The 15816-nt window shown below is 38.0% G+C and overlaps 1 protein-coding gene across 2 annotated transcripts; it reads left to right on the top strand.

Annotated features, from left to right (window-relative positions):
- Window positions 1-3076: 3076 nt before the first annotated feature.
- On the top strand, window positions 3077-11223 carry stx12 (syntaxin 12). Of its 2 annotated transcripts, none has more exons than XM_029513848.1 (10): window positions 3077-3150; window positions 3794-3936; window positions 4941-5010; window positions 5311-5410; window positions 6662-6799; window positions 6926-6969; window positions 7799-7904; window positions 9656-9728; window positions 10181-10263; window positions 10399-11223. In XM_029513848.1, exons 2-10 carry the CDS (start codon window positions 3837-3839, stop codon window positions 10489-10491), a joined length of 807 nt encoding a protein of 268 aa, XP_029369708.1. In that variant the 5' UTR covers window positions 3077-3150; window positions 3794-3836; the 3' UTR covers window positions 10492-11223. The 2 variants fall into 2 exon arrangements, with proteins under 2 accessions (XP_029369708.1, XP_029369709.1); XM_029513849.1 differs by having other exon boundaries at window positions 3082-3150; window positions 3835-3936.
- The last annotated feature ends 4593 nt before the right edge of the window (window positions 11224-15816 follow it).

Here is a 15816-nt window from a genome sequence, read left to right as displayed (position 1 = left end):
TTAAAGAAGCATTTACTGCCAACTTTTTTCCTACTTGACAATTCCTCATCAGTTTTCCTAATCAGTTGTATTTGGCAAGAATTCTTTTTACTCATGTCTCTATAGCTACACAGGCATTGTTTTCAAAATAGAGAGAATATGCCAGCAATAACTATAATACACTGGAGATATCTTGTGATATTGCACAGTCAGAAGTCAAAGTGTTTCCCAAAAAGCCAACTTAGGTTTAATCAAAAAGAGTGTGAGTTTCAGAATTAAAACAAATAGTTGAGTATTAAATGAAAGAAGAGGGACACTATAGTCCCTAGCTCTTGTGTCACATCTTTTCTGAAGCATTACAGAAACAGGCTTAGATTAATATTGGTGACTGCAAAGTGACCAATGTAAAACAAATTGTGACTTGAAAGGGATTTTTGGTGGGCCAACTATGTGATGTGGAGACTCTTACTTCCAACACATCTTTGGCATTTTGTTGCTTTACTTGGTTTAAAGTCAATCTTTTGCTCTTTCTTTTTTTCAGAAATTCAAACCACACTTCAAATATGGTATAAAGTACAATAGCGTTCTGTAGGTTCATAAGTAAATTAATACCAAATATGTAGCAAGGTAGGCTAACAAGCTGGGCTACCATTGAAAACTTTGTGAGAAGTAATGTATTCAATGCAGTAACATTAATTTTATAAGGTGGTTAAGGATTTTTAAGCTGGGCAGTTCAAATCTTTTCAAACTAAATACTTAAAATTTCATCTTTAGAGAAGTCACAACCCCAATACCAAGGTGTCAGTGATAAGCTAAACAGTGTTTTATTCTGTACCTCATCTGAATGCTGCCCCCGTGAAATTATCAAAACCACCTGAATGCTGAGGTTTTTGTGCATTCTTATGCATGTGCATAGATACATTTAGACATATATGGAAGGAACATCATTAACATGTTGCTGCGCTACATAATCTTATGTCTTATTCACCATCTGGCCAAAGTGTAATAGCATATAGTCGGCTATATATCTGTCTGAAGTGAGAACTGTTAGACTTAGAGTTTACATTGATTTAGAACTAGTATTAGACATTAAATAGGGAGTTATCATGTGAGACAAAAATGGTGATAGGCGGATGGTGCACAGTCTGTTGCCTCTCACCCAGAAGATGGAGCGATAAATTGATATGTAAACAGCTTCATCAGTATTGCCCCACACAGGACTGCTAATTAAAGCTTAAACCTGTCTGCATTTGAAATATATTGTATGACAGTCATGGGAAAAGGTTATGAAATTTTTAAGGTGTGTTCCTCATCAGTACAGCCCTAGTGGTCCAAGTGCATTGACCTCAAGTCCTGTTAAGCCATTTGCAATTTCTCACCATGGAACTGCATTTTCAGGTGCAATAATATATGCAGTTATTGTGTAGTTTTCATTTATACAGACTCTTATATCTGTGTGTTATAAATTGAATGCCTTCTGGATCTATTGTTGCATTTTATACTCTTCCAGTGAGCTTCTGTGTTGTTTGGACCAACACTGAGCTGATGTAGGGGACCTTCATGCCTGCACTGTGGAGGTTGTTGGTGATGCCACTGACTGTTGTTTTGGGGATTTCCTTCACACCTCTAACAATGTTTCTGTCCTCAACTGCTGTTGTTTTCCTTGGCTGACCTGTTTGATGTCTGTTGCTCAGTATACCTGTAGTTAATTTGTATTTTCAGGATTTTCCAAATCTTTGTGTTGGCTTTGTCCAATGTGGCTTTGATCAATTTTCCTTTTTTTCTCCCATAGACAGCTCTCGTCTTCATATTGGTTTATCCTTTTTAAAAAGAAATGCAGTCTTTACAGGTGAAGTCCAAGGCTAAAACCAGACTTAATCATTCAGACCTATTTAATGTTTAAACAATCAATCACATTCAATCTAAATGACAAAACCTGGGCAACAAGAAACACCTGTCAATTGCATGTTACAATAGTTTTGGTCACTTGAAAAATTGGTGGGTTCAAACAAAAGGTGGTATGTCCTAAAATGTTGAACACATCAATATGTAAATACCATGAAATAAAAGCTGAAATTCTGAACTCTTGTATCATAGTCATATTTTGACTTTAAACCCTGATGTCTTCAGTGAACAACAAAAACAAAGGCATTGCCATTCCAATATTTGCCGAGGGAACTGTATATTTACACCCCTACACTTCTGTCAGATAATGTACCACTTTGCCCATTTGCATTTGCTTTGGTATTCAGATGTTTATTTCTTTTGTTGGTATTGAAATAACAAGATCCAATGTGTTGAAGAAGGGCAAGGTGCCTGACAAATGCCAATTCCTAGTCTCAGGAACAGTCATTTCATCCTTTACAGAGCAGCCGGTCAAGCTTGAAAGATACAGCTGTCATCCAGAAGTCCACAAAGAGCCTGACACCAGTTTGACACCCCATTATGTTTTCTGTAAACAGTGCCATGATATACTTCTCTGTTTTGGTCTCATCTGTCCACGGCACATTTTCCCAAATGGATTTTGGCTTCTTCAGCTAGTGGGGCAAACCTCAGTCTGGCTTTTGAATACCAATTTTACCAATACCATCTATAATGTCAATAATCTTTCTGGGAGAAGATGTGCATTAGCTGACATGAGTGTAAGGATGCAAATATTTCAGTCATGACTGTGGTCATTTTACTTATGTGTCATTTGAAACTTGACTTTATTGAAGTTTTTTAGATAACAATCTGCCATCAGAGCAGCAAGATTTAAACCCTACATTAGAAATGGGAATACAAACTAGGTTATACAAAACTAATAACCTTTGTTACACTACATTATGTTTTTAGATAACGTTTGTTGTTGTTGTTGTTGTTGTTGGTGGTGGTGGTGGTGGTGGTGGTAAATTTAAGGAAAATCTCAATCTTAACAATTTATCGAAGTTCTCAGCTTGATATCCGTGGTCTTGAATATTATTATATGTAAATAGTATCTCTATGTTCATGTCTGTGGTGCTGAAGCGTGCGTTGCCGTTCATCTAAGTCCTTTCTGACGGCTCTCCTTGCAAGAATTCTGCGCAGGCGCGGCGCGGACATTACGTGACAGCGTCACGGACCAGGAAGGACAGAATCATTACGGCAGAACAAAAAATTGTACGCCTGTGTTCATTTGGAGAAGCTTAACAGGTAAGTGTTACATTATATTTTCGTTGATAATTGCTTTGCTCTTATTTTCGGTGTTTTGTATCTCTTGGTGGAACTTGTCAAATAATAGGCTCAGCTATTTTAACCCAGCAAATTTATCCTGAACAGTTGGAAACAGCGAGGTGATGTCAGTTAGCTAGAAAGCTATCAGCTGAGTGTAGATGAATTATGTCCGCCCTCCCGTAACTTTTCCCATGTAAAATGATGAAGATATGGCCGAGCTAACTGGCTCATTGTGTAGACCACAAATGTGTATACAACCACAATGATAATATGTTCTTAACACATATCAGTTGTACAGGATTTTTATTTTGGATGACCGTCAAATGATCCGACGTTAGCAGGCCAACTTGTTAGCAAGCTTTCAGTTGTTTCTTTGGACCAGTTTATCTTATTAAGGTCACACTCCATAAAACAATATGGTCCTGTTTTTGGACCTGTTTTGGAAAACTACACATAACACATAATTTCTCCTACTTTTATGCTTTGTTTACCTACAGTAGGGACAATATTTGCGTCACACTGTCATTTCCCGTGTTTTGCTTTTTCATATTCTATAACAAACATGGCAGTCGTTGAGGAAAACATTTGAATTATATTAAACGTTGAGCACTCGTCTGTCTAGAGATAAAGCTCAACTCCAAAGGCTAAATCTCCTTTTGGCAGCCATGTCCTACAGCAAAGCAGAGAGCTACCGCCCTGTCCCACGGGACTTCAGCACCCTCATCCAAACATGTAGCTCCAACATCCAGAAGATCACACAGAACAGTAAGTGATCCACTGTTACGTTGCTCAAGAAGTAGCACCCTTTTCTACAGTGTCAGCAAGTTTGTGGTCACAGCCCAATAACCTCACTCACTCAATGACTGATTGTGGGATGATGTTGATTAATACTGTGTCAGTCTGCAGTCTGAAATCAGCTGAGGAGTTTAAAGTAATATTTAGATTGAGTATACACATGATGCTTTCTCTTCACAAACTGGTGAATAATAACTTACAACTAAGCAACAAGGATTATATTTTATTAGTCTTTAATAGTCTTGAGATTACAATCAATTTTTAGCAGCTATTGATCAATGTCAAACCTGAGTGCTCTTAGTAAGACAGTGTGATGTCCACACAAATTTACCTGCATTTTTGCCAGCCTTAAGAAACCAAGCCATCAAAACATGTAATGCTCTGCTGTGACTTTTGGTGGCCTTTCAAATAACCCTGGCTTAGATAGTTAAGATGTTATCAAAATGATCAACTGCACACCTTTTTGCAGTCACGCTCCTTTATTATAGTTAAATTTAGGAACATGTTGGTCAGTCAGCAGGTTCTAAACTAAAATAGTTATTGGTTTATTAGTCTGATTACATTTACTGTAAACCACGTTCTCTCCAAGGACACATCAGCAGCTTTTTATTTATATATTTATTTATTTATTTATTTATATATTTATATTTACACTACCAGTGAAAGGTTTGGACACACTTTCCTATTCATGATGAATGAGAAAGTGTGTCCGAGCTGTCAACATCCGAGCTGTGTGTGTGTGTGTGTGTATGTGTATATGAGAAAGCAGAACTAGCTAGCAGACAGTTGTTGTGACCTTGCTAAATGCAACCCCTTTGTCTGTATCACTCCAGATAGTTGCTTCCTTGATTAACTATTAATTAAATAATAGAATTTTAAATGTAGCTCCAAGTCTATAAAAAAGAGCTCTGACAGGATTTAAACCTGAGTTCCTCCATTACATGACCCTTCACTGTGCATTGTACTCCTGACAGCTGCCCAGATCAAGACCATGGTGAACCAGCTGGGGACCAGACATGACACCAGTGAACTCCAGGACCGTCTGTATGTATCAACTAGATCTCTAATAACTCCCATGTTTTTGTTTTTGTTTTTTTTCCCTTGGCCACAGATACACTGTCACTTGTGGTTTGTCACTAGTTGTTGCAACCAGTAGTTGCAATTATTTTAGAGCTGATGTGTGGACTATGAAACTTTTAACCAAGGATGACTTCAGGTTTAACTCTGATTTTCAGTCCCACAATGATAGTTCATTCATTAGTAATCATGACTAATGGGTAGCCTGGAGCTCTGTTTAAAGAGAACTAACTCATCAGATTGATCAGCAGGGGTGTGTTTCCACAGGCAGCAGATTCAACACTACACCAACCAGCTGGCAAAGGAAACCAACAAGCACCTGAAAGAGTTGGGCTCTGTTCCTTTGCCCTCATCACCTTCAGAGCAGGTAAATATCAGGCTACATTTGTTAACACATCCATAGCATTCATTAATGGTGGTGGGATTGAGTTCGTCATTGTAACATGTCAACAAAAAACAGTGGCGCAACTAACCTCACTAACCTGTAATTGCTTTACAGGTGCACTTTTGCACTGTTGAGTAACAAATTTATCTATAAATCCTAACCACAACCTTATTGCCTTTATTTCCTCAGTAATAGTAACATGTTTCAGACACTGTTGTAATTATATAGTTGTCCTTTCATCTTAAAAATTAAGCGCTTATGCAAATATACTTAGGATATAAAATATCCTAAATATACTTAAAGGATAAAATTAATAATAATAGGCAGTGAAAAGGCTAAATTGGATCTGAATTATGTGCTTCTGCATCTTATTTAAAACATTTCATACAAATCTAATTAAATTAAATCAGATTTATTTGTATAGCACCAAATCATAACAGTTACATCAAGGCAGTTTACATATAGAGCAGGTCTCGACCAAACTCTTTATAAAATTATTTAAAGAGTATTAACAGACCCCCCTCATGAGCAAGCACTTGCTTGCACTTGTAAAGATACCAGTGTTGTTCATCTGTAATCCTGCCCTTTTAACATGAGCTTCACTGTTTATATAGGTTCCCCCCAACTCCTTCTTACATTTGCACAACGAAAATCTTTTAAGTTTGGAATTTAGTTGCATTGTAAAGAATTCCGTTCCCTGACCCCTGCATTGGTCCAACAATAAAGCCTTCAACATATAGGTTTATTGTGCTCAAAATATGCCTACTTGTGCTCTCATTCTTTATGATACTCTTTCTATTAACTGATAAACTTCGACCTACAGTACATTTCAAAAACGCGTATTAATTGCAATGTTAAAGTTCCAATATAGTTTAAGTTCCTGGAGTTAACACATCAGAGACGCATCAGATTTGTATGCCTCTCTCGCAGAACAGCCCCGTTTTTTTTACAATCTTTTTTTTTTTTTTTTTTTTTTTTGGGGGGGGGGGGGACATCTCAATAACACCTTCACATGGTACATCTCTGAATTTGGCCCAAATGTTCATTATTGATGAAAGGAGTCAGGGATCACCTGATTTAGAATATGGTGTTAAAAGGTCAAGGTAAAGTTATTTCCACTGTAAATTAATTGTTTTTTTTGTTTGTGTGATTATATCTGAAGTGTGACCTCTCTAGTTATTTCTTGTCTATTTGGTGGCTTACTTTTGGCTCCTTCCATTCTGGCATGTCCAGAGGCAGCAGAAGATCCAGAGAGACCGGCTGATGAATGATTTCTCAGCAGCTCTCAACAACTTCCAAGCAGTCCAGCGGTGTGCAGCAGAGAGGGAAAAGGAGTCAGTAGCCAGAGCAAGGGCTGGATCCCGCCTGTCTGTAAGTGGAAGTCACACCACAGATGCATTAATGAGTGGGTAGTGAGGAAACGCTACCACTCATGAAGACCAGTAAACCATGTCCTGCTGATCTGGGTTTTTTCTTTTTTTTTCTTTTTTTTCCCAGACTGAAGATGTGGCTCGAGATGAAAAGCTTGTTTCTTTTGATAAGTAAGTGACTGTCACTCATTCAGCCTTTTATCCTGCGGCAGTTTCAGTAATATGGAGCTCAGATATAAAATTTGATAAATACATAGACACAAAATGTAGCCATAAATAGCCTGTAATCGCATATGTTTTTGTTAAAAAGCTCTCCACTACCATCATCAGACACCAAATGATGGAGCATCACTTGTCCATCTCTCCTTTGGAGTTCAGAGACCTGTTGATAATGCCGTTGACAACGGCCATTGGCCTGACACCATACCAAGACACTTGATGTTGACTTTTCCTTAATCAGTCACCTGTCTTCATAGGAAATTTATAAAATATGTGACAGATAAGTTATTTATTTTCCAACTAATATATTGATAATGTGTTTACATCACAAAGAGGAAGCAACTACGCAGAGAACCAATGACAGGAGTTTGTATTTAGTTTTGGCAAGTCTCTGCTGCACTCTGCTGGACGAAACTCCAAAAAAAACATGGAGAAGTCACTGGTTTTTGACAAATTAGTGTTTTCACATTATGACAGTAAATGGACATAAGAATGAAAAACTGTTACAGCAGTACAATGTCTGTATTTCATCCTGCTCCTCTGATTGATTTGAACGCTTCCATTAATTATAATTCTTGACAGATGAATAGGTGAAGAATGTAACAGATTTGATGTGAGAATGTATTAAAGAATAATTGGGAACATTTCCAAAATAATAACTTTGCAATTATATACTGTATATAGTGTTTTTAGTTGGAAGAAGTAATGTGTGTATTGACACATGTGATCTCCACATTCTAAATCTCGCTACTTTTTTAAAATGTGTCTTGTTCATGTAAAGCCAAGAGGACTGGGGTCAGATGACAACTCAGACAGAAGAAGCAGGCATCACAGAAGAGGACCTGGAGCTCATCAAGGAGAGAGAAACCAACATCAGGCAGCTGGAGGTCAGCCTTTGATTTGTAATATACATACAGTCAGGTCCTTAAATATCTGGACATTGACATTTCAGCATTTTAGCTCTATTTCACCACTACAATACATTTAAAATGAATCAATTAAGATATGGTTTGACTGGAGATTTTCAGCTTTAATTTGAGTGTCTTCCACCTGTTAAGGGACCAAAAGGAATTGGACAAACTAACATAATCATAAACCAGATTATCACTTTTATTTACTTGGTTGCAAAACCTTTGCAGTGAATGACAGCATGAATTCTTGAACCCATAGACATCACCAGACACTGGGTTTCTTCCCTGGTGATGCTCTGTCAGGCCTATACTGGAGCTGTTTTCAGTTCCTGCTTGTTTTGGGGGATTCTTAACCTTTGGTTTGGTCTTCAGCAAGTGAAATGCATGTTCAGTTGGATTCAGGCCAAGTTAATGACTTAGCTATTGCAGAAAATTCCTCTTCTTTGCCCTAAAAAAACTCTTTGGTTGCTTTTGAAATATGCTTTTAGCTCATTTTCCAGCTGCAACAAAAGGTGCAACCCACTGAGTTTTGAAGTATTTGGCTGAATTGGAGCAAATAATACTAGCCAAAAAGCTCCAAAATTCATCCTCCTGCTTTTGTCAGCAGTCACATCATCAATAGATAAGAGTTCCATTGGCAGCAATACATACCCACACCAGTACACTACCACCCCCATGCTTCACTGATGAGGTGGTATGCTTTTGATCTTGAGAAGATCCTTCCCCTCTTCATACTCTTTTCTACCCATCATTGGGTTGATAAGTTGATCAAACTCTAACCTGGCCTTCCTGTGCTCACTAATGGTTCACACCTTGTGGTGAACCCTCTGCATTAAATTGTCTTCTTACACCTTCTTCCTGGAGAGTTTTCTTGATCTGGCCAACAGTTGTGAATGGGTTTTTCAGAGCCAGGGAAAGGATTTTTCTCTCATCTGCCATGCTTGTTTTTTTTAATGGTCTTCTGGGCATTTTGGTGTTCTTGAGTTCGCAAGTGTGTCCTTTCTTTTTAATAATCTACCAATTTGTTTATTTGGCAAAACCTGATGTTTTTGGTATTTCTTTGACAAGTGTGTTTTGATTTTTAAGCCTGATGATGGCCTTTGGATTTTATATTGAGAGTTGACCTCATCAGATTCCAAAAGCAAATGCCAAACTTGAGATGAATTCTAGACCTTAGGGAGCCATCCACACTTACTGTTGTCACATCCCCCAACCACGGACAGTGCTACCACGACGACCCCTGACCAGAGCAGCAGATAGCCCGTGCTACGACAATAAAGTCATTGTGCAGAGCAATGTCTGGTCACCAGACACAACTCCTGGTGTGGAGGGGTCTTATGAGAAAACACTGGTTCTAAATACTAAGTAAAGAATTTAAGGTGAGAGAAAAAATCCCTTAAAAGCTAAATGAAAAAGGTGGGTCTCTGGCAGGCTGTTCCACAGACAAGGGTCCCTTAAGAAGGTGGAGCGTACATATTAAATGTGTTGTACTTAATGTGTTTGTTCTCCTGTTTGGATGTAAATACAATCAAATTAAATCTGCACCTAATTGTTTCCTTTCAAAACCATTGTGGTGATACACAGAACAGAAATGCCAAAAATTGTGTTAATGTTCAAATATTTATGGACCTGAAAGTACATATGAGACCATATGACAGCTTCTGACCTGTACTTGTATCTCAGGAACACAATTGCCACAGCTGAGTTGAGCTCTTTGTTTGTTTCAGTCTGACATCATGGATGTGAACCAGATCTTCAAAGACCTGGCTGTGATGATCCACGATCAGGGAGAAATGATCGGTGAGTGATAGTGGGGTTGTTACCAGTGCAGTACAGAGTACACTGAAGAATTTCAGACTTATAGTTTTCATTCATTGATTATTTTGCCTGGCTTCTCGCTGAATGATAGAGCAAAGTTTATATGGGAATTACATCAGTTTTCATTCTCTGGGAACTACAGGTCAGTGATCCAATCAGAAGACTGGGTGATTAAAGACCAACATAGTTAAGCAGTCTCCTTTAAATAGGACAAGATTGTCACAGTCTTTTAAAATGCAATAGGTCATAACAAAAATTACCTTTTGCGGCTCTACACAAATGTCTGTATTTTGTAGTCTGGGGCTTAACTTGGTCATCCTGCAAACAAACCCCAACTGTTGGTTCGCAGATGAGATGTGACCAAAGGGATCTCTTGACAAAGTCACAGCGTTTGCCTATAATTACATAACCGTGCTGCATGTTTTTCTCCACAGATAGCATTGAGGCTAATGTAGAGAATGCTGAAGTTCATGTGGAGCGAGGCACAGAGCAGCTCCAGAGAGCTAACTACTACCAGGTTAGTGAGGTTGTCAGTGAATTATTCCCTGTCTATTACAATAACTATAATAATATTAACAACAATATTAATACTACTACTAATAATAATAATGCTATATTTAATGCAATTCTCCACTCTGCTTCATTACAACAGCAAAAGTCTCGGAAGAAGATGTGTATCCTTGCTATGGTTTGTTCCATTGTACTTGTCATACTCGCCATTATCATCTGGCAAGCTACTAAGTGAGAACATGCTAAACAACCAATGTGTCACTATTATGTTTTACTATGTCCCCTCTCACCTACAAGTACCTGCCTTGGATCTAAGAAAACAGCAAGAAGAGGCTTATCATGGGGTCTACAGAGGGCTGGTCAATGATCAGCTGACCTGATTAAGCCTGTCTCTGTAATATAGCTGTAAAACATTGAAAGAGAGATAAAAGAGAAGGTGTAGGACTGAGGTGGTGTAGGGGAGCGATTGAAGATATGATTCATTTGTCTCATTCATTAGTTTCTTGTCATATTTACTGCACTAATACTAGCTTCCACTGTATTTCAAATGTAAAAAATTGGGACTGATATCCAAATAGGCAAAACTAAAAAACAGCACAGCTTGTTAAAGTAAATTCATCTGTGGTTTTTCGGGGTTGTGAATGATTTGTTACCTGTTGTTGTGGTACCTGCTGAAGTGTGAAGTATGTGTAGGGCCTTGGGCTATGCTGAGGCTCTTGGGCCTTCACTGTAACGCTACCCTAGACCCATTGGACTTGTAGTGGTGAAGGCAGATGTGGTTGTCCCATACATGTTATAAAATGAAAGATTTAACAGATTTTCAGTATGAGTCAAAGTCCATGTCTGTAAATATTAAAGTGCTCAATTTAATCTGCTGCGACAGAATCTCCAGTCTTAAAGCAACACATATTTAAGTTAATTTCTATGACTCCTGACAGTAGAATAATAAATGTTTTAACTCTTTTAACACTCCTCTGGTCATTGTTGTTGTTGTTTTTTTTTTGTTTGTTTGTTTGTTTGTTTTTTGTTGGTTTTTTTTTTTGTCTCCTCACAGAACTTCCGGTACAATTTGGGTTTATTTTTGTGTTCACACTGTAATCAGTTGTGGTTACATTGAACCCAGCAAAGTAAAAACCTAGAAGTTTCTCCTTTCGGGCTTGGTTCCAGTTGCCTGATGGCTGAATTGACCAGCTGATAAGTACGAGAATCCTTGTCACATGAACCATCGTCTGAACAGTGATTTACTTTAAGACGAGCTTTCAGCATGAATACCTACAATGCTCAAGTTAGTATTATTGAAGCTACAGGCTGTGAATTCCATTTTTTTAGTTTAAAAGAACGACATCGCAAAATGTAATTACGTTTAATAAGATGAACACCAAAGAACTTGTATCCGAATCCCTGAGATAAATTTTCTTAGGAATATAAAACTTAAAGTCTAAATAATCTTTGTTCCTCTCCTCTCCTTTTTTAACCAGCTCTCCCCAACCTAGATGGAAAATGCCATTCCATGAACTAATGATGAAACAGAGAAGCCATAAAGGCAATGATGCAAATAAAAATGCCTGATAATAAATAAATACTTTTTAACCATATAAACAAACAGGGTTCCAATAATAGAGAAGAATATGGCAGGAAAATATCTGGGGGATTTGATGGATAATGATGGAGCAAGTCAAAATGAGTATGTATGTGTATGAGTAGTATGCAGTTACCTTCCATGGACTGAACATGGACCTGATATGCATTAAATAGAGAAAAGAAGATTTGAAATTTGTGCTTTTCACTCTGAATGGATATAGTGAAGTAACATTTCTGTTTAAAGTATTTTATTGTGATAATGTTAGTATCTGGCCAGATTGAAATAAAATAAATCTATATTCATGCATTTGGAGCCAGACTAGGATCTGTGTGTCTGCTGTGGTCTAACTACAGAATATCACTTTAATTATTTCTTTGGCAAGGAGTTTTGGGATGGCATTTTCTCTTTTCTTTCCTTCTGAAAGTAGGCCCAATATTGGACCAGATGCTCAAGAAATGGGACAAGAAATGGGAATCGGTGAAAATCCTTTCCTGATCATTTGGAAAACTGACTCCAACTCTTACCATGGCTGACTCTCAGACACGTCAGGTCTTCTCATCCAATTTCAAACTTTTTCCTGGAAAGGTGTCTTCTTTTCATCGTTGTTTTCTTTTTATATAACTTTTTACTTAAATTTTACATTATTCATTTGATTAAATGAAATAATGCCAAAAGGATGTATTTGTAATGATTTAGGACAAGCTGTCCCCATCACATGGACTTTAAAAATTGCCTGAGTGCTGCATTTGGAGCCAAAAACTCAAGAAAATATAGTTAGGACCCGCTACAGCTGATTCCCACTATAGCACTACATTCAGTGTTATTCAAGTGCTATTTTATTGAATGAGTTATCACAAACAAACCTGGTGGAAGGTCTATTGGACCCATCCATATTGTCTGCTCTCCCTCCTGATGAATATTTACAGCTGATGCTGAAAAGCTTGTGCAAAAACAAGTTCTCCAATACTATATATAGTTTGTGTACAGACTATATTGTGCACAATGGTCTGGACAAACTAGAGCAAGCTCAGACATACTGATGTATTTCAAGTAATTTTAGAACATTGATTTACACTGCTCAGCCTCATTCATTGTGGCCAACCGCCTCTTTCCATAAGAAGCTGGAACTAAATAGCAACATGCAGCTGAAAATGTCAACAACAAGCATCTAGCATGAGGACCAAGGGAGGAGTGTTTTTCAAAGTAAAACTGCACATTTTGGAGCAGCCTTACTGTGACCAATCCAGGTCACACCTCTTCAGTAATCATGATGTGTATTCAGCATCTGGATCTAACACCTTTACTAGCACTGATTTAAAGAAACTGGAAGCAGATGTGAAGGAAATAAACTGTGTTGAACCAACTGCCTCTTTCCATAATGCATCCTGGTCCCATATCTTTCCAGTCAAGAGATGCAAACATACCCAGCCATCCACATGATGAGAAAACCTGACCAGACACCCTTCTTCCATTGCTCTGTAGTGCAGTGTGTCCATTGTATGATCTTTTAGTGGTGTCATGGGCTCCCAGACCAGTGTGCAGCTACACAGCCCCATACATAACAATCTGTGATGTTCTGTGGCTTCTGACTTCTTTTTATCAGAACTAGAAATGAACTTCTTCAGCTACAGTAGCTCTTCTATTGGATCAGACCACATAGTCCAGCCTTCATTCCCCACGCCCATCACACCCCTTTGACATCTGACCCTGTCTGTGGGACTCTGGTTTTCTTTATTTGGTTCACTTCTGCTAGATCCTGACCCCTGCAGACAAGCATCTCAGATAAGTTGTGTTATGCACTTCATCTGTTATAGCCATTAGTGTATATACTTAGATATACTCAACAGATTGCTTTTGGTCATCGATTTAAGTGGACTTGTGTAAGACTTTCAGCTCTAAGTCTTCTCGAGTCATATCACATTAGTCTGCCTTTGATATTTTTGGCCTCTGTGCAGACCAGGTAATTGGCACAACTCTGCTGCCATGATCAATTCTTCTGTCTTTAAGAAGTACAGACACGCCTGAGAAAAAAAGCTTTGACAAGTTGGGAAATCTCACATGTTGACTGTTACTGGCAGAAGGTTTGTGGAGTTCTGGATTTTTTCCTCACTTGCTGTCTGCTTGAGTTACTAATATATCTGGCTTGGAGCACAGGCGGTGCCAGGACTTCCTACAACACATTCTCCATTAATGTCCAGCCTAAAATTAAATTCAGCTGCTTCACTGGCAGCCAGCTGACAAGAAACTGGAACTGTCAAACATCACATGGAATAAAAAAAAATAATAATAATAATTAACTTGCACATTTTTGAGCAGCCTTACTGTGACCGATCCAGGTCACACCCCTTCAGTAATCATGATGTGTATTCAGCATCTGGATCTACCACCTTTACTAGCACTGATTTAAATACACCAAAAGCAGATGTGTAGGAAATAAACTGTGTTGATTTGTTTTTTAATTTAATCTTATTTTAAAAATTTGGTGGTTGTACTTTTATTTGTGAACCACCATCAACCACCAATTTTATTAATGAACCACCATAAGGGAACCAGAGACCAGAGCAGGCTGGACTGAGATGGTCTCATGGGCAGAGATAGTGTTGACAGACCGCAGTGGCTGAGAAAAAACATGTGGCTGAATGACTGCAAGGGTTTGAAGAGCATTATAGTGTTTGAACTGAGGAATTGATGTTCTTGGTCCATTGTCTGGGTGGAAGAGTGGGTCAAGTAAGACCTGATTATTATGATGTTGCATAGAGCAGGTGGCATGACAGAGACCTGGATTCAACCAGGTCAGAGTGAAATAGTTGGTCATCAAACATGACTATGGGTTCTGTCTTGGAGAGGTTTAGCTGAAGGTGATGTTCCTTTATCTATTTGGATTTGTGAGATCCATTCAGACACAGTGGGTTCAGGTTTTTTTCACTGATGTATTTATTTCTGTTGTTTGTAAAGGACCTTCCCATTGTTTGCCTTCCTGCCTCATAAGAGTTATATATGCTCTCCACTGTTGATGAGGTTCTTTAATGTTTCACCATAATGTTTAATCTTTCCAAATTAAATTGTTTTGTCTTTGCATAATAAATACACAACAAAATATAAAAACACAAACATTGGTGTAAACACCATACACATACAGACACTCATACAAATATTAATAAATAGTTAAAAAAGAAAAGTGTTCAAAGGGTATTGCACATAAGAGATAAGATATTCAGCACTGATAGAAGAAAACAAGAACAATCCCAGGCTTCTCTTCAGTACTGTAGCCAGACTGACAGAGTCATAGCTCAGTGGAACCAGTGATTCCTCAACTCTTAGCAGCGATTATTTTATGGACTTTTTTTACTAATAAGATTGTAACATTCAGAGCTGTAACACCTGCTTTGTATTTGCAATCTTTTTCACCTTTCACCTTGTCTTTTAGACTCAATACCTACCAGGACATTTAATTGTATTTTTCCACAAATTAACATGTATATTCTGGATCTGATCAATGTGAGTTTATCTCCAGGTTACGTACCACAGTCGAGTTTTGAGTTTACAGATATTAAACCTCTCCTCAAAAGACCTATCCAGATGTTTGTCCTTGGACCAATTCTTTTCACCTTATGCTTCCCTTAGAAAATATTATCTATTATCAATTTTCACTGTTATGCAAATGATACTCAGTTATACTTGTTAATGAGCACAAATGAAACCAATCAGCTAATCAAACTTCAGGCATGTCTTACAGATATAAAGACTTGGATGGCCTGAAACTTTTAAATTCTCAACTCAGACAAAACTGAAGTCATTATACTTGGGTGTAAGCACCTTGCAGAAGCATTTTCTGATCATGTAACCACTCTGAATGGCATTAGTTTTGCCTCTAGTTCCACTGTTAGGAATCCTAAAATAAGATATTCCTGTATTTGTCCCACAATGGGGAAATTTGCATTGTTACAGCAGCAAGTGAACAGCGAATATAAGAGCAGA

This window comes from Echeneis naucrates, chromosome 11 (genome assembly GCF_900963305.1).
Source record: "Echeneis naucrates chromosome 11, fEcheNa1.1, whole genome shotgun sequence".
Taxonomy (NCBI): domain Eukaryota; kingdom Metazoa; phylum Chordata; class Actinopteri; order Carangiformes; family Echeneidae; genus Echeneis; species Echeneis naucrates.
The sequence above is the reverse complement of the archived record's forward strand: the minus strand, read 5'-3'. Positions and strand labels throughout refer to the sequence as shown.